Source organism: Plutella xylostella, chromosome 25 (assembly GCF_932276165.1).
Source record: "Plutella xylostella chromosome 25, ilPluXylo3.1, whole genome shotgun sequence".
In the NCBI taxonomy this organism is placed as follows: domain Eukaryota; kingdom Metazoa; phylum Arthropoda; class Insecta; order Lepidoptera; family Plutellidae; genus Plutella; species Plutella xylostella.
Window position 1 is genome coordinate 4,291,809 of NC_064005.1, and position 19,337 is coordinate 4,311,145.

At 37.5% G+C, this 19,337-nt stretch overlaps 2 protein-coding genes across 3 annotated transcripts in view; one reads left to right on the forward strand and one right to left on the reverse strand.

The window, feature by feature from the left end:
• The window catches only part of LOC105382345 (ETS-like protein pointed), a 114,116-nt gene that overhangs the window by 90,895 nt on the left and 3,884 nt on the right, over window positions 1-19,337 (reverse strand). Inside the window, exons 1-2 of one of the 2 annotated variants that reach the window (XM_048630296.1) lie at window positions 8,795-8,820; window positions 6,075-6,207 (exon numbers count right to left, since the gene is read on the reverse strand). In XM_048630296.1, coding sequence (XP_048486253.1) covers window positions 6,075-6,207; window positions 8,795-8,805 — 144 coding nt within the window. In that variant the 5' untranslated portion in view covers window positions 8,806-8,820. Of the gene's footprint in view, window positions 1-6,074; window positions 6,208-8,794; window positions 8,821-19,337 lie in introns of those variants that run through there. The other variant, XM_011552207.3, reaches the window with a different exon arrangement.
• On the forward strand, window positions 8,616-9,529 carry LOC105382346 (ATP synthase subunit d, mitochondrial). The gene is made up of 3 exons (XM_011552211.3): window positions 8,616-8,777; window positions 8,860-9,078; window positions 9,225-9,529. Exons 1-3 carry the CDS (start codon window positions 8,662-8,664, stop codon window positions 9,490-9,492), a joined length of 603 nt encoding a protein of 200 aa, XP_011550513.3. The 5' UTR covers window positions 8,616-8,661; the 3' UTR covers window positions 9,493-9,529.

A 19,337-nucleotide genomic window follows, 5' to 3' on the forward strand; every position in this document is an offset into this window, starting at 1 on the left:
CCGCGTGGAAATATCTCACAAACAATACAAATAACTAATAATAAAAGCTCTTTGAACTTTTTTGTCTAATTCAGCGAATGTAAAACTGATTTGTGGTTTGAATAAATGTAAAGTATGCTTCCTTCCTTGGCGGACACTGGACATGTCAGTGATTTGTAATTTGTCTTGTCTTTGTCAGTGCTCTACCTACAAAATTTTGAAACAATCGAATGATCATAGTAAATTTCCACAATGAACACGCCTATGAAAACATTTAGATCCGAGATACGAATAAACTTATCTAGACCTATGTCTTCAGCCACAGATGGACGAATAAATGATGTAAGTACGTATAATTTACAACCCGCATTGACTGTATATTACACATTATACATTACTTATACTGGGAAAATAAGTTAATTCAATCGTTACCGAAATGAAATCATTTCAATAACCCTTTCTGATTTTATCTCCATACAACTGACACTCTCAATTGTAAAGTATATCAAAACGACACAATAAAAACATCAAAATCGAATTACAGGGTCCCCCGACTCAATCAGAGTATGGCCGTCACATTTGTACGGGGTCAAAGGGGACCCTTTCACCTATTTGTCATCTTGTTATGATGACACTGATCAGTAGTTGATCCCTAATACAATAAATCTGTAGGTACCTACATGTTCGGAGGTGGGAAGAAGATATCATACGTTACATTTTCATTATAGGTAGGTACCTATATTGTGCATCAATAAATAATTACACTGATTAGAACATAATAATCTTCATGTATTTATTGGAGTGACAAAATCTGTTAACACTACAATGCAGGCGTAAGTATATTTTTACGCTCGACTTGTGGGGTCGTGGCAACCCCTGTTGGCTTCTTGGCACGTGATTATCTTTATTGAGGGGCACGAACCCAAATCTTTTACACCTTCATTATCCCCCCTGACGATGGATAGTTTGTTTATATTTGTCTCAATGAAAGAAATCTTGTTCCCGGCGGAAACAGCGCAGTACTTCACCAGAATAAGCGTAGGCATTAGTCAAAGTGACTCTTTTATCGTATTTTAAAAGATGCCCTATTTTGAGAAACATATTTTCAACATCACAGAAAGGAGCACCGGAAGTGACCCACCCAATCAAAAGCATTTTTCTTGAAGAGTCAAGGAGCGGCAGGCAAATCAAATTGGCCTTAAATTATTTTGTTTCGTGGAAAGCGAGGGGATAGTGATTCGAAATCACCATTGCGTGAAGTGAGGGACCCGACCCAAGAGTCTATTAGGCCCCGGGGTCATTCTGAGTTATAGCATGCGGTAAAGGGTTAACAATTGGTTCTCAATAAGCCTAAATGTAAACAACGGTTGATGTGAGAGTTGAGTGATTTTGTAACAAATGCTCGCTAATTATTAGCGAACTTTTCTACCTTATAATAAATAATAATTAAATAAGGTTCTAATTCTAAGGAATTACTCAAACTCTTTTTTTATTTATGTGCAAAGAATAAACACGTAGTTTGTTTAGTGAAAAGCACGCTCATGCAATGAATGTTGAAGATAATTGGCTGTTTGTCAAGTGATGTTCAGAAGCGGAGTGATCTTCGGCCCTCGACGATCTTGTCTCACTTTGTCAAGCGTCTCGTATGTTTTCAGTAATTTATATGCTTTTTTAATCTTTACCGAAGCTGAAGGGATGAACATAAACTTTCTTATTCGAATGAGCTGGGATTAATGGGCAGGATTTTGACTTGGTACTATGAAAACTGATACCTACATAGCATGGTGGAGGTTTATGCCTAGTAGCTTTCTAATAAACACAGTAAGATATAAGTAAGTATCTAAAGTTCAGCCAGTGATTGGCATAGATGGAAGGCCTTTATTGGCTTGTTGCGAAAACAATCTGAATCCAGTGAATTTTTCAGTGAGAAACAGTAGGTTTGCGACTTCGACCGCCTCGCAGAAACATCGAGGATAGTTTGAAAACAGTTACTTTATTTACTAAACACAAGGGCAGTTTATGTAACAAGTTGATAAACTGTTAATATGCTGCACGTTTCTGAAATACCGGTTTACAGAGAAAATGAAACATTGCAAAGTTTGGAAACATAATAATTCGTTTTATTAGTTATTATATATACTTATATACAATAATCATTCACTAGGTATTTATAGCTTACTAACTTTGCACTAATATTCAACGATTAACATTTTGGTCTCACATGCGAATGTTTCAAGTCTTTCTTATAGAATTTTCATCACTGACATAAGCCAATCTTCTTCTTCAAATCGACTGGACTTATGTTGCTAAACATTTATAACTAACTTGGGTATCTTAGTAGAAATATTACAAGTGATTTGTCATATCCTGCCTGCTGGAGCAAGCTCGTCGGTCGTCGCTACACCCTTTGTAATTAAGGGTGTCCGGAAGTCGACTAGTTCTAATGAGACGCGCTCCGGTGGATACCCATTTCACGAGACGAAAAATATACTCAGTTAGAATCGGCTATAATATTTGTTTCGGCCATGAGTTAGCTCAATTGGATACCCTGAACATAATATTCTTCGAAGGCTTTTAAAAACGTGCATCGTTATTTTATTATTATTAGTATTTATACATATCACACATCTTTTTCGGTTGTAGTTAAAAATATAAGCTTACAATCTATCAATACTATTGGTTATCTATCTTCAGAGACAAGGCGTACTTTTAATTTATCGTAACCCTTTCAGTTATTTAATGATCATCCCTAGAGGGAGAAAGCCGTTTATGATTAAAGTACGTTACAATTATATTAATGGAGATATTAAATCAAAACGTCGACACTTTAAATTATTAAGAAGTTTATTGAGATCTCATTTAAAGCTGTGGTATTTAAAACTTTCATGATGAATGAGCTGTCAACTGATGAGCTTAGGTTTGTCACAACATTTTAAATTCTTCAAACTTTTCGTGAGGTAGGAACTTATAATGTGGTATTCATTAAAACGAGAATTAATTCATCGCTATTTTTGTTGCAAATGCTTGCAGCCGGAAATTCTGACCGTGAGCATTTTAGTTTGAATTTTTTTCTCTATGCATAGGTATAAAAGTATGAGGTATAAAATATAAGATGAAATATTCTGTTTACTTTCGTCTTTAGGCGCCTAAAACGCATTCAGCCTGTTTCTTCTATAAAATTATGGGCTCTAAGGTATATTTTTTAAATTAGGTACAACCTACTTAGTACTACCTGGAAATCAAAGCTAAGAGTAATCATAAGACACTCTATGACGCGATAGGAAACTCTGACGCAGATCTGCAGTCCTACAATGTTTACCATCGGGACCTTAGATTTACAATAAACGAACATAGAACGAACGTATATTGTTAATCTAAGATCGGAACCGATCAACAATCTAATGACGTGTGGTCAGTTATTTACTTTTTCTCCAACACGGTCGTCATAGTGCACTAGGGGCTACGTGGCCAAGAAGCGTGGTGTTCAGTTACTGGCTGAAGAGCTGGTGTAAAAAAAAATATGAGCGTTGGTTATCCGTTGTCCGTCGTATACGGTCCGGTGCGCCCGGCGACACGGCATCCGGTATACCGGTGCGGTGTCTTGTGTAGGAAGGGTCGGTAAAGTTCCCCAGGATATTCATAGCTGAAGGTATGTGTGACTCCCACTATGTATGTTCTGAATGTTCTGATCATATAGAGTTGATGATGAATTTTGAAGAATGGTCACATTGCGGATAACGCTAATTATAAGCATACAATACAGCATATTTAGCAGATAGGACCTTTACGACTGTACCTTACACATATTATCAGTTTATTAAGTAATAATTCCACCAGGAGAGAGAAAGATAGCTCTATATGTATATGTCGCAGGCATCTGGTTTAATCTCCTGTTTGATTGAACCGCTAGTCCGTTCATTGGATGACGCTGCTTAGTTGTATGACTAGGCCGAACGTTGATTGCACAAGCGTCACAAAACGTCCAACTAGTTAGCTGACTTAAAATCAGTCAGGTGGTGAACAAAACAAATATGGCGTCTAACAGCTAACAGCTGACACAAAAAGCACCTATATTGTTAGTTTTTTGCAAATAAATTTAGCTTCAAAGTGCGTTATTTGTGTTAAAATAGTGTGACAACATGGATTTACCTATTATTACGCCGCGGGCGGATAGTTTCAAAGAAAAAATTGTGGCGTAACTGGATAATTATAAACAACAATATGAAGGTACGTTTATTGTTATTGTTTAGTTAATTTGTGAGATAAAAGCTTTGTAACATAGTCTTTTTGTTGACCCTTGTCTGGTCATGTTCACCCTAACCAGACATTACAAAGTTGCTATACTATATCCCATTCAACGACTCCGCTGAATGACGTTCAGTCAAGACGTCGAACGTTACAATCAACGACTTGACGAGTTGTCCTTTAGTCATACAACTGAATAGCGCCATCCAATGAACGGGCTAGTGGTTCAATCAAACAGGAGATTAAACCAGATGCCTGCGACATATATATCGTTTTCACAACTTCACAATAATCGCAAATAAATTGCGTGTTGATCTCTATCAGAACGTCGGTACAAGTTCTATAAATACTTAAACAATCACAAAAAAAAACATACAGGCTTCACTTAAAGACCATTCATCGAAACTGGTCGACCTGCAGTAAGAGAACATACTGGTTTTAAAAAGTATAGGTTCTAGTAATTACCGATACCCGATAGGCTACTTCTGTCTGTGCTCTAGAATTATATTATAACAGTAGTAAATGCATGTTTACGGATACTTTTCTTGGTCTTTCTGAAGAAGAAGAATCAATAATTGCAGGGTAAGATCTGTTTTACAATGTAAAGACATTTTCCAGTGTATTCTATCTATAACCAACTAACTAGATACTTTTTCGTTATAGTAATTTTTTTATAAATAATTGCTGAACTAGGTCTTAACTGTTATGTGTACAAAGTATCTACCTAAGCAGGTTTTTAGCACCAACTTGGTACTCAGTAAATTTTAAATACCTATGTACCTCTACTCTACCACAAACATGTAAATATTATGTTTTTTGAATAACCAAGATCAATAAAGAATGTGAAAATGCACGGAAGCTTACAAATCTCACAATAATATTTGCAGAGGGTCATCGGCAACTGTTTCTAAGTGGGTACTGTTTTACAATTAAACGTCTTATTTATAAAGAAACTTGTACTTGAAATACCTGAATCAAAGATTTCTAAACGATACTACTTTGTTGGGTGACATCTTTACTTTCTTGAGCAAAACAACTTCACCGTCAGAACGTGATTCTTGCCTATATTTACGTGCGTACCTAAGTACATATGTAATTAGAAAATAACCCAGGTATATTCAGCTCAGTGAAATTATTCATAATATCGTTTTGTTTGTACCAAGTACCTCCTATCTCAAAGTGTGTATTATCTCATGCATAGCAACTCCAAACGAAAGGTATTTTAATCGTTTCCGTACTTTATCTGAAATAAATTTACACGTTTTCAGCAAGAGATAAGGTTTTTAAGTAACTTATCAAATCAGATACCTAGTTATCTTTGTTTATGTTATGTTATGACTAGTTTTACTTACCTCAGTGTACTGAATATTTAATCCTTTATCAAACTGTAATCAAGTACCTATCATACAAAATCATTTTTTCCGTAACCATCACCTGATGCACCAAGTAGACAACTACAAGGATATCACTTTTAAGTCGCAAAATAGATTAGATGGTGGTAAAGGCGCAGACTATTAGAATATAATAGAATACATACTGTATTATTAGAAAAGATACATTCTTAGGCAGCGCTCGTAAACTCCATTTTTTTGCAATCTTTAGTGACTCCTCAGTGCTAGGTACCCTCTATTACTGAGTCATGTATACCAAAAAGAGATTCATAAGTACAATAGATCTCCATCAATCGAAGTTTTGCTGGAAGAAATTGCTTTTTGGCAATTAGCCCGTCTTTTTATGCAAATAATTTAAGAATGTATTGTATAATTTATCTAATTGGTGTGCAATACGGTGTAAGTATATAAAAAAATACCGTAATCGGTATACCCTGTAGTTAAGAAATACAAACTCACCAGATCGAGTCGCAAGCTGAAGGAGACATGCTTGCGGGGCGGCGGCGCGGGCGGCGGCGTGCCCTCGTAGAAGCCGGCCTCGTCCAGCCCGTAGTCCTCGCCGTCCGTCCACTCCAGCTTCATGGCGCTGGGGCTGAGGAAGAGGATATACCAGGTTAGCAGGGTACTTTGGAAGGGCTAGCATTGGGCGAAATACGACGTGAAGACATGACAAAAGTTTTCCGTCGCGGTCGCTGTCAAGGCCGCGCGATGTGAGTGAGCACGTTGTAAAACTTCAGCCACGTCTTGCCGTGCGCGTCTTGCGCCTCGTGCTAGCCCTTCAGGTCATCATGAAAATTTCATCGGTGGTAATTAATCCAACCTAGAAATTTTATGTGTCTTCATCGGCTAAGCCGTATTTGTAGGTATTTGTGGTTGGAACTTGGAAGCACATTATTAATTACGAACCCATAAGGTTTACACCACAGTCAATAGCTTTTAGCACAAAGTCCTTGCTTTTAGCCTACTCATTCTACTGCTGCCAGAAAAAAAACTATAAGGAATGAAAAGTAATTTTAACAAGTATACTTTCGTTCGACCGTACATCATCATCCAATAAGATCAATGAACGGATAAAAAGTGATTCTCGTAAGCCCATAAACACCCTCAGATACATTGTAGCCGATACCGAGTAAAATCACTTTCAATCATAAAATCACTTGTCAAAAGCTATTCCCACCGTCACTGCCAAACGTCCCACCAATAAGGCTTCACCGCAACCGCAGGATTCGAACCGGTTACCATCTCACCTTGCTCTATCGGGGCTTTTGTTCCTTTTGCCCGCGCCACGGCATTACGTGGTAAAAACAGGACAAGTAAGAAGCCTGATGGGGAAACTAGAATTACTTACTATTGAAGAGATGGCTTGCCGAATAAATTATCGTTCCGCTTCCATTTCTAAGCCCTGAGGGTTAGTAATTAGATAAAAGTGTTTATTGTCAGAAAAGCTTGCGAATCAGCCATTGACAGGCAATCAAGTTCTTAACTAAAGAAATTTAGTAAATTGGGAGATACCCACAAGAGCAAAAAATCAACTCACTTCCTTTGGGAAGTAAACAAAACAGTGAAGCCAAAATAATGGCCATCACATCTGTTATACTGAAGCCCGCAACAAACTTCAACTAAAAACTCTTTGACTGTCACCCCCTATCACTTTTAAACTCATCACTTTTTAATTTAAATCCCCAGAAACCATTTTAATCCCTTCAAAGCGATCTAAATTAGTTTACAATTAACGGGTTGATCTACCGGAAAACAGTTCCTGGAGGCACGTGGTCGCCAGTCAAGGTTATCTTCTTATTAAGAAGGGGGTAGAGGCTAATTTGGCTTTTATGGAGTGTGAAGTCGAGGTGACACTGTAAATATGTCATCGTCGGCATTCGGCGCCTGTGATGCGACCACGCTGCGACGCCGTCACTCCGGGTAACATCCGCCGGAAACGACGCGTTTGTCTCTATCTATAACCATTCTATCACCCTTCCGAACATCGCTTTAAAGACCATGTTTAACTGGCAAAGGCTACATGAAAAGTTAGCGAGGTGTGGAACATAAGCACCGAACACTGATATTGTCGTAATTGAAACAGAGTGTTCTCGAATGGCAATTTGTAGACTGATTTTATAGAGTAGGGTAAGGTTCGGAATTAGCTGCAAAGGATTTGTTAGCCACGAATGTATTAGTAGTGGAGCGCCTAGGTATGTCGATTGTGTTGAAAGATTAACTCTAGCGTTCAAAATTAAATATTCTTAGGCATAAGATAATAGGACATGATGTGATAAATAACCAACAAAAGTTTGCCTTCGTACCTATACTTACATGATTTTATGGCTCACGTCATATTTATAACAAACTCTAATGGTATGAAGTAACGGGTATCATATCATATCACATCACAGATATCACGAACACATTTGCAAAGATATCAAGAATCAACAGATAAGATTGCAGAAGCACACAATGGAATATCCAAACAGACTAACACATTTGGAGAGAACAACAATTTTAGAATTCATCACGGAATATCTTGTGAAAAAATAACCTTCCTACCACTTTCTCCGGACAATGCACTTAAGTTTAACATTGCCGGAGGGTAGTTCTACTGGTCCTTATGTATCGTGCTTAAGGGTTTAGATTTCCTTGTTATGAAGGCATAAGGTTCGCAACCCGAGCCGCAGCAGCAGGCACGCAAGCTCTCATGTGATGAATGTTCAATCTGTTCAATATTGCGTGTTATCTAATCGGATCACTTATGTATGCGTTGATCCGAATTTTGGACATGTCTGCCGGGAGCTCATTTAGCAGCTGTGGACTGTAGACTGCCGCCGCTATTTTGAATATTTGGACAATTTCTAAAGAATGCAATGATTGAGGTGCAGTGGGATGTTAACTCCAAAGACCAAGGAGTTCGACAAAAACTTTTGGTAGCACTGACCTCTTTATTGATTGCAATCCATAGAGGGTTATTTTTTATTTTTCACTATGGTACAAATCAATAGTGGTTTTTGGGTTCTGTGTAACACAATATTGTGCAATTTTTGAACAAATAAGAATGGCAAAATTTGCTAAATCCTCTATCAATTGGGTAGAAATGGAGAAGAAAGTTGCCTTAAACCAAAAAGCCCAATACATGGCTTTCAAAGCCAAATCTGATAGCTATTTGAGAAAGTATAACATAATCTTACCTCCTCACCATGTATTCCCTTGGCAATTAAACTGAAATATAAATAAATGGTCCTGTTAATTCCAGAGTCCAATCGTTTCCCGAGACGCCTCCACCGATTGACTGGGAGTTGTACAAGAAGACCGTGCCCGTGGAGGGGATGGTGGACATGTTCAGGCAGTGCTACCAGCAGCTGAAGGTGCCCTACCCTCAGGACACGCAGACGGCACAGATAGAAGAACAATGGAAACAGGTGAAGGAGGAAATACAGAAATACAAAACGGAACGGAACGTGGAGATTGCCGCGTACGATATTTTTGCTTTGGAATAACCGCCTTACGCTTTGTTTATTGACTATTGAAAAAGTATCTATGTAGACAAAGTACCTATATAAGTTTATTTAAATTCAGTTGTATTTCCTATTGATAACGCTAAATTTTCCTGTCCCACAGGGCAAAGAAGGAGCTGGCGCGGATTGCGGCTTTACCGAAATTCGACGACATGACGATGGAAATGTTTTTCGAGTTGTACCCTGACATGGCTCAGGACTTCGTGGCTTGCCCCACCTTCTGGCCCCACACCCCTGAGGAACAGCCCAACTTCGACCTCGCCAGATATGATAAGAAAACCCCTAAAGAAGACAAGACTCCCCCTCCTATGGCTAAACCAGAGGAACCACCAAAGGGATTACGAGGAAAACCTGGAATGGTGGTGTTTTGATTAGTTTATTATTAAATAAACTGTTTTGAGCTAATAAGCATGCCATTTATTATCTTCATGTCATTTTCAGAACATTATGACGGTTATTTATTTGCCAAGTTTCTCTATTCAGCGACGAAAGGTCAACGGCGCAATTTGGCAACTTCGAAGACTAGGAATATACCTTCCAAATAAAACATTATAAAGTTAAAGTTGGAAGTTTAGTATAATCAAAATATCATGTGTTGATTCTTCAGAGTTGGTTTTGATGCAGGTATTCGGGCGCAAGTCTTTGTTTAGGCAAACGGTCGGTCACATTGGATGCTGTGTAAACATCGACAGAGTTATCGGAACATTCTCAGCACTATCCCGATAAAACCGTTGTGTTCTAGCCCAGAATTTTATTTACTTTCTTTTTTATCTCTGATATTAGCAGCAAGTACACACACAAACATATTTTCCATGGTTTAGAGAGAGAGTTAGCCAGTCACAACGCACAAGCCAATCCATCTCGCAAAATTATTGAAGCGGTGAGAAACTAAAATAATTATCACTGTGGCTGGTGAGGTACCCACACGGGTTACAGAATATCCAACAATACCTGCACAATGAGGAAGCTCAGGGTCTTGTGAAAACCTTTTCATACATAAATGAGTGTTGGTTATTCCTACGACGACGCTAGAGGATTATATATGCTGGTGAGAGATAAAGTTCGTTGGTCCGACGGGGCCAACACCAAGTGCAGGGCTGCAGCGGCTATAATTACCACGTTCAGGGTCGCCACTCGGGGACACCGCCAACTAGCGACTCATGATGGACGACACTCGGTATCGGGTGCCGTTTCGCTTCCAAACGGTTATTAATAATCTGCGGCTCGGTCAAATCAATCTTTATAGCCCAGTGATAACTGTTACGTAAGAGATGAGACGCGGAATTAGCGATAATTTTTTGTTCCTATAGGTACAAACTCTAAATTCAGAAGATAAATCTTTAAAACAAAGTATAAGTACAGTGATATTATGACGAGAGATGATGGATTATGAACGAAATGTAAACGCCAGACGTAGGTATGGGAGGGTTAATCACATCTGGACCTGGACAGATGGCTGGTCGACAGACGCTTCTGAGAAAAAATATCCCGTTTACAGATTTACAGACCCAGTAAGTCACAATCAGCGCAGCGACTTACGACGAATTGGGAGCTTTGTTTAGGAACTGCATTAATTCTAGAAGGTTTTTTTATAGTACGTAGAATTTTGTCAGTGAGAATCCTTAATAGCAAGCCAATGTACCCTATATAATAGCTATAATGAATAACAAAATTAACCCCTGTACCTAAGGAATTAATGAGAGCACTGTACCCTACTCTTTAAGATCACTCATTGACAAAGGTGTTTTTAAAGGTTTAGAATCATTCGTAGGACTATCGGCGTAAGGTCACTATGATAAGCATGCAGGGACAATAAAATTGAGACCTTAATTTAATTACAATATCAATCACAGTACGTATGTGTAACGAGCTGTGAAATTGATAAGAATATATACCGTACATACATAAGCTTCGTCCTAAATATAGGCTACCCAATGTTCAAGTTTTCAACTTAAGTGTGTACTCGTATACATAACAAGTATCTATATAAATTAAAGTAAATATCACGTGATATTATTGACGAAAATATATGGATGAGCTTTCCTACTTTTCAAGACAGCCGAACCTTTTGTTTTCCAAAGGAGGTGAAACTATAGTCGAAAATCACTGACTGAGAGATAATGTCCGAATAACTACCTTTGCCTTCTTTCAATGAATATTTTTTTGGGAAACTTTAAGAGTACTTACCTAGTAATATTATTAATGTACTTCCATAAAGAGTAGGTATTTTAAACCTTGGAATCTAATTAATAAAATGCTTCAAATTTTGCATGAAATCTACTGAAATATAAAACAATATAATATACCTAAGTAGATAAAGTGTAGGGCTCGAGATTTATCAATCTAATTTACTAAAATATCTACTTGCCGTGGCCTGATGATAGCACATGGAAAATTTTGTGTGAATACAAAACACGAAACCAACTATTCATAACGATATCATTCATGACAATCGACTATTCAATCTACTAGTTACTAGGGTAAAACTGCCAGTTATTGGCCAACTAAGCGGATTGGCCACTTCAAAGCTGAATTATTTCATACAGATTAAACCAAAATTGACAGATGGTGTATGAATGTAATCTAGAAAAGCTACTTTTGCCTCGCAGTAAATCAATAATTTATTTAGAAAACTATAACTGATAAAAAAATATATGTTATTGCAAACCTGTGTAAAATTGCAGTTATTGGCCAAAAAAATCACTTACCGGCCATCCATAGGCTGGTTATTGGCCACAGGAAATAATTTTATAAAAAAGCTTTAAACCTCAAAAAAATTGAAATTAATGTTGTCTCCTTTAATAAAAACTTTATTAAAATCAGTTGCAGAATAATATTAACCACAACTAAACTTCAAAAACAAAAAAAACAATCAACTTTCTAAGAATAAAATATTAGGAATATAACATTTACAATTACATGTTTTTTGTATACATCATTATATAATTACTTAATAAACACCGTTCCTGCGTACTTTACATACAACCAATCAAGCAAAGCAAGATCTACCGACGCTGTACGTGCGTATTTTATTCATCGTCATAGAATCATCATCAGCCAATACTCATCCACTGCTGGACATAGGCCTCTCCCAAACATAACACTCGGTCCTCGTCCTCGGCCTTCCTCATCCAGCCACTACCAGCTACCCGCATAAGATCGTCGGGCAGGAGGGCGTCCCACGTTGCTTTTGCCTGGTCGTGGTCTCTATACGAGAGCTCGTCTAATCCAACGGTTATCGGTTCTTCGGCAGAATCGGGAGATATGACTGCCATTTTATCTAAGCACATTTTGACAGTTATATGTCGGTAACCTTAGTTCTTTGACAGATAACCCTATTTCTGATACGATCTATCAGAGCAACCCCAAGCATATAGCTCTCTCCATAGCATGTGCACTTTAAATCGGTGCACCAGTCTGCACCATACGTCATCACTGTGCAGTGGTTGACTAGACTTTTGTCTTCAGGCTTTGAGGGATGCCTACAGATTGGGAAGCAGCATTTAGGCCACTTAGCATCCAGCTGAGTTCCGGCAGACATTCTGCCATATTGACGATGTCGTCTGCGCAGCGGAGGTGTGACATATGTCCGTTCCAGTCCAACGTCTTAAAGACATCTTCTAATGCATCGGTCTTCAGATTCTGAGATATCACATCACCCTGTCTCACTCCTCGTTGCCTTTGGATAGGTCTTTCCTTGTGGTCCTGTACTTGGACAGTCATAGTAGCAGCATTGTATAGACACCTCAACACCCCGATATAGCGACAGTCGATTTAGCATCTCCCCAACGAGTCCAAAACTGCCCGTCTCTATGGAGACGAAGGCTTTCTCATAGTCCTCAAAGGCTAGACACAGAGGCTGATTATACTCTTCGGTCTTCTGTATAATCTGCGTTACTGTGTAGATCTATTGTACTAAAGTCTTTTCGAAACCCAGCTTGCTCTGGGGGCTGAAAGTCGTCGAGCTTTTGGGCAAGACGGTTCGTCGATCGATATCCTTCAATAAAATATTGTTGAATTTCTGAAAACTATTTTCTATTGTCTTATGTCTTTTATGAATTTGAAGGCTTTATTTAAGTCATCTGAAGAATACTGTCTTCGTTTAGGTGGCATCCCGTTACTGATGGTTTGCGCACTATAACAAAATACATCGGTCGGATATTGGCCACTTCACCACTAAATACTGGCCACCTATGCCAGTAACTGGATTTAATTGATAAAAGTGCGTGATATTTTGCCACACGATACTACAACTTATAAATATTGTGAAAACAGCCGATTTTCATCTTAATAGAGTACTTGCATTTTTATTTAGTTATTGGCATAGGCGGCCAGTAACAGAAAATTTGCAATATATTGATTCAATTATTGGCCACCCCCAAAAACTCACCTTCCCAAAGGTAATTGCATGAAACTATAATATATTAATAAAACTTACGATTAACACCATATAAATATGCTAAAGAAATCACTCAAATTGCGTTCAATCACCAATAATGTCAATTTTGAAGAAATGTGTTTCGTTAAGAAATACGTTACTCTGAAGCGTACACGCGGAAGTCCGACCGCCAACTGTCAGAAAAAGGCGGCATAGTATGGCGCTTTTTTTCATAGTGGCAAAAAATTGTACTAAAATCAAAGTCAGTTAGATAACAAATTTCTATTAAAAAACACAGATGGCAGGTGATGCCTCATTCCTTATTTTATGATTTTTAAGTTTATAGTGGCCAGTAACTAACAATGGCTAATAACTGGCAGTTTTACCCTACTTCATTCACAACCGAGATCGTAAGTTATAATAACAAGATAGTATTAACAAGACCGTGTGTGAACACAGGACGAACTGTTGGGTCAAAATATTATCTGACGATTGATAACGTTTTATGCGTACCCTAGCAGTACTAGTAAGTACCGGTGAAGGAACTAGGTAAACTTTTATTGCAGTGTCGTACAAGTAATCCGGTACAGTTAACCACAGAGGTTGCAGCTCCAACTTGCGTGGCAGGGAGGGTGCAGGCCACCTGTTCCAGCTCTATATTTAGCACCCCCCCCCCTCTGCCCTCGCCTGTGACTCGCAGCCATTCATAACTCTTTGTGACTAATGTGAGAAATACTGGGTGCCGTGCTAGTGCGGGCGATGCGTCGTTTTTCAGTTTCAACTTTCGAAATTTGACAGTATTTTTTACGATATTGCCGTTGCTCATTATAGGATAGATATATATAGATAGATGTCTAAGAATTGTAGTTGTAGTATATTAGCTAGTTATACTAAGTCTAGATGTTCATAAACTTACATCTTAGTCATTACTGAACTGAAGGATTTTTTTTATGTGCTACATATTCACTTATCGGAAAAAAAATCGTGGGCAAGTTCTTTAGTTCAAAACAAGTGTGAGACGTGAAACTAGAACAGTGGCAGGAAGCCTGGGGATAATTTGCTAAGAAAGTACAAATTAACATTGGAAACCACTAAAGTAACATGCGACATTGATTTTAACCGCTTATTCTACCCGTTACTTCACCACCAGTATCTACGTGAATGGAAACCTGTGTTGATGAATAAGTAAAATTACTTGAAACACTATCTTTAGGTCGTTCAGTCTTCATTCTAGTTAGAAAAGTAGATTGGTATTTATTTAGATCCTTCATGGTAAAAGTGTGCCAAGCTAAAGAAATAAAGTAAGTACCTATACAAAGTGCATTTTGTAGCTGAAAGCTTTGAGAGAGCTTTTGTACTTGAATGCAAAGCATTTAGGACCTATTACTGGACTTGAGTCTGTTTATAGTAAAGTTCAAAGCTAACGCAACGGCGCCCACGCAAGTCGCAACTAATGAATGGAACTCACACTTCAACGCGAAGCTTGTCCCCGGCTTATTGAGGCTTATAGTTCTTATTACTAAGATATAAAGGGTTAATTTTGCTGTCCACTTACAGCTTTCAAGGGACAATGAAGCTTGAACTGGTTGAAGCTAATACCTTGACTCAAACATTGATTTGACACCCACATAATGGAAAACTAGTTTTGAAGAAAAATACGCTTTTATTTGGTTCGTTGTACGCGAATGTTTGGTGTTTGGGCTTTAACACCTACGATCTGCGGTGACTTTGAAGAACATGTGACCAAGTTATCGCCTATTGTTGATACAGGGATTCATAAAACGACATGTTCGAGAAAACTGGCCTTACTTTACGTAATTATGTGCTTGTAGATATTTCAACTTAAGGATTTTTTATTTTATAACTAATACTTGCCTAAATTAATGTTGTTGTTGTTGTTCCTATGGCACCCCAGAGGTGCAGAGGGTCTCCACTAACGTCCGCCACTTAACTTTCAGATTAGTGATCCTGAGACTCCTTCATCTACAATTAATACCTACTAAGTTAAATTAACTTTTAATAAAAGCTTCAAAACTGAATTAGAACTTAGTAAGTACCTACGTATTTGTTATGTTTTATTCATTGGACATGAAGAGATATTAATATTTATCAGAATGTCAACGACCTCTGAGCATATGGACGTAGCGAGGATACACACTTGCATCGCATTACTAAAATAATGTTAGTAAATATATATTTGCAGAAAGTGGGCTATATTTTTTAATCAATTTTGGACAACACGGACCCTGTGACTGAATAGATAAATAGAGATCTAATAAATTTCTTAATACTAAGTCAAGTTTTTTTTGTCACTAATAGAATAGAATAGAATAGAATAGAATAGAATATTTATTCAGAAAATACTTAATGCTAAATGTGATATACAATAATAGGTCAACTCTTAATGCTAAAGGTAGTTTAAAATGCTGATCTGAACTAGGAAATAACAGAGTTTTTCCTGTATTTCAGATGGAAAAGCTCTAAATTAAACAATTTTAGAATCTAAATTAAATAATCTTAGAACAGAAAATATTAAGTAATCTTACTTTCTAAATGTTTTATGTTAGATTTATTATAAACAAGGCAATTTATGTTAGGTGTAGGTAATTATATAAGTTAAAAGTATTGTTTAGTTATACACTAATAATAATAAGTTAAATTAACGGTAACAATTCTCACTTGACAATAGTTAATAAGTTCTCTGTATCTTCGTAGGACATCTCTTGTAGAGATTTCTGGAGAACGTTCTTACACTTGGTGTAAGTTAACGGGTAGAGGACTAATTTAGCATTTAACCTATTGTAAAGGATTGGTCCCAAGAACAAGTAAAACCTAGATGTTAACGCATGTTTGGTTGTTTTTATTGTGCAAACTTTATCTACTCTCCTTTTGTTTGTTAATTCTGGGCTATAGGGAAGTGCCGTGTGCTGTTTTAAAACTATACTTGAAATAAATAACTGGCGGACTGTTAGTACTTTGCATGATTCATATAGAAGTTTCGTCGGATAACGGAAAGGGCGAAATGTTGAGACTTTAAGAACTGCTCTTTGAGCTCTTTCGATTCTCAATAATAAGGTTTTAGCCGAGCCACCCCACGAAGTGATACAGTATGTTAATACTGATTGGCACAGCGCAAAGTAGACTTGTCTGATAATTTTGGAATCTGATATAAAACGAAGCTTTTTAAATACAAATATTAATTTACGAACTCTGCTGCTTAGAGCTTCTATATGTTGCTTGAATGATAGAGTTTCGTCGATGATAATACCCAGATATTTAGTTTTGTTTGTGTTAGTAATTGTAGGACAGGTGCAGGGATAGCCCAGGGATTTACAATAGTGAGCGTATACGTTTGGAATTTTTAATTGTGATTTGGGTTTTTGTTTTGAAAATTCAATAAAGTTTGTTTTCTCGGCATTAAGTGTAAGTAGGTGATGCTGAAGCCAGCGGTTAACAATATTGAAACCTCTTTGTGCATAATCGTAAACTAGATTTTTCTTTTCCGCGTCAGCAGAAAAAAGTAGAGCAGTGTCATCAGCGTACGACAGAATAATGCCGTTTTCTAGTTTAAGGTTGCAAAGATCGTTTATATATATTAGAAATAAAGTAGGGCCCAGAATACTTCCTTGAGGAACTCCAAAACCGGTATTTTCCTGATCAGAGCTGACGACATTGCCTATCTTCACGCACTAGAAAGAGTAACTATAAGCCATTGCCGGGATTAAGCAATTTTCTGATAGTGTTCGTTACTAATTAATTCATCATTAAAAATTCAGTGCGCGGGCGCATACGGAGCGTCAACCAATTAGTCAAAGATGTCATGCTTTTGGATTGTGAACCTTATTTGAAGTGAAATTATGGTTGCAAATGAGAGAGTATTGAGTATGAAGGGCGACCGAGTCGGTTTATTTTGTTTTTGTACTATATTTAGCTCTGGGCCGGTTGTTGCTGTGTCACTACTCACTACTGTATGGGAAGATCGTATGATTGGCAGTCATGCCAGGATTACTTTTGTATTGCATAGCTTGCTTATTTTGCTTGATTATAGAAAGTTATTTCAACCTTAGGTAGGTACGGTAAGTACTTATATATAATCTAATGGGTATTCTGAATAACTTATAAATGCATAAGAAGGCCTAGAAAGATACGATAGAAGACACGTCGCAAAAGATCTACAGTATATCTAAGGAGGTAGAATTTTATAAAATAATGATTCGATAGGTGTTTTCATTATGCAAGGTCATCGTCATTATTTATGTACCTACTTATTCTAAATCTACCATAAGCATAAACCAAATTAAGGATCAAACACCCTTGTGAAATTTCAGCACGAGCCTCGAACCTCAAACAAAACACTGCAGTATAAACCATAAACTATCCACACAATACATTTTAGTGCTACAACTATAGCAGTTTGCTGTGGAGTCACAATGTGTCAGCTGGTCGTCGGGACTACCTGCGGTCCCGTTGCGTGCAAGGTGCAATATGCACACCAGTGTATATTATGCACCCTACACCCACACATTGGTGAGGTAACGCACACTAGGGTGAGAATTGTGGAAAGTGGTAGGCTGATTAGACGGTAAGTTTGGTCCCGGGATGCTAGCCAGTTGCTTTGTTTGTCTAAAAAATATATTTTAAAAACGATAAAATTTACAATTTATAAAATGAGGTATTAATAGTATGAGGCCAAAAATGCAGCCGAAGAAAAGGGGCGGACGTTAGTAGATACCCCCTGTACCTCTGGGTTGCCATAGGACAACAACAACAACAACAAAAGTATGAGTACTTACCTATGTAGGTAACTATTACTATTCGAATTTCAGAATCCGACTCCTGCCGCACCTTAGTAAAATAGCAACCAAGCAGGCACACGCACGTATCCTATTGGCCCAAGGACTGCAAGACAAAGTTGGGACCTCACATGTATGTATGTGTGTGTGTGCGTGTTGTGGCTCAGCCCGTCACATGTTGATCGACATATTTTTTATTTTGTCTCAAGATGTGTACGCCAGAAGGCGTCGTTATAAAATAATTTCAACGTTGGCGGGTGGCGCACGGACGAATAAATACGTAGCTAATGCAAAATAATATATGTAACATCTTCACAAATTTACAGCTCTATAGGTTTTGTCACTTCTATTACATTAGATTAGATAGTTTAGATACTAAACCAATGTCTGTGATATCTCCACCTCGCTTTCCTAGCGTGGAGATCATAATGATGCCATTAATACTTCAATCATAAATGAGGGGGGCATACACAAAAATGTCTTCTTTGAGGTGAATTTTATAAGCATAAGGTTTGTTATGGACATTGCTAGGTATGGATGGAGAGATAGATTTACGATGTTTTTACATTAATTCAATACGTTTATAGGATTTTGTTAGTACTTTATATCATACCTACAAACTTTTATACTTTAGTTGCATCTGCGAAACGATAAAGAAATAAACTTTTATGGTAGGTATTTGCTGCAAACCAACCTTGGCAACGAAATGAGCGGCAGCAGATAACATGAAGTCACGTGAATGCAGCTAGCTAGATTCTGGATTTGCTATACAGGATGTTGCAAAAAAATAATTTGTAATCTCAAACGGCAACAAACAAACTTTATGAAAACTTAAAGTTACTACTGGCCGTTGAGCTTTTAGAAGTTTAAGAAACCGTGCTAACAATTTTCCGTTTTAATACTTTAATTAGTAAAGATTCATGAAATAAGTAATGATACAAATTTACTTAAAAATAGATCAGTACCTACACCTACCCAACAATCTGTTTATGTTCCACTATCTTCGTAACATTTTGTGGGTGTCGTGTCACATTAGTTTATCTAG

What these genes read in the sequence shown, in the direction of transcription:
- LOC105382346 (XM_011552211.3), top strand. Translation starts at nt 8,662, where the DNA reads ATGGCAAAATTTGCTAAATCCTCTATCAATTGGGTAGAAATGGAGAAG. An exon ending in TCTGATAGCTATTTGAGAAA is followed by an intron (nt 8,778 to 8,859) that starts GTATAACATAAT and finishes TGTTAATTCCAG; the next exon opens with AGTCCAATCGTTTCCCGAGA. An exon ending in CGGAACGTGGAGATTGCCGC is followed by an intron (nt 9,079 to 9,224) that starts GTACGATATTTT and finishes CCTGTCCCACAG; the next exon opens with GGCAAAGAAGGAGCTGGCGC.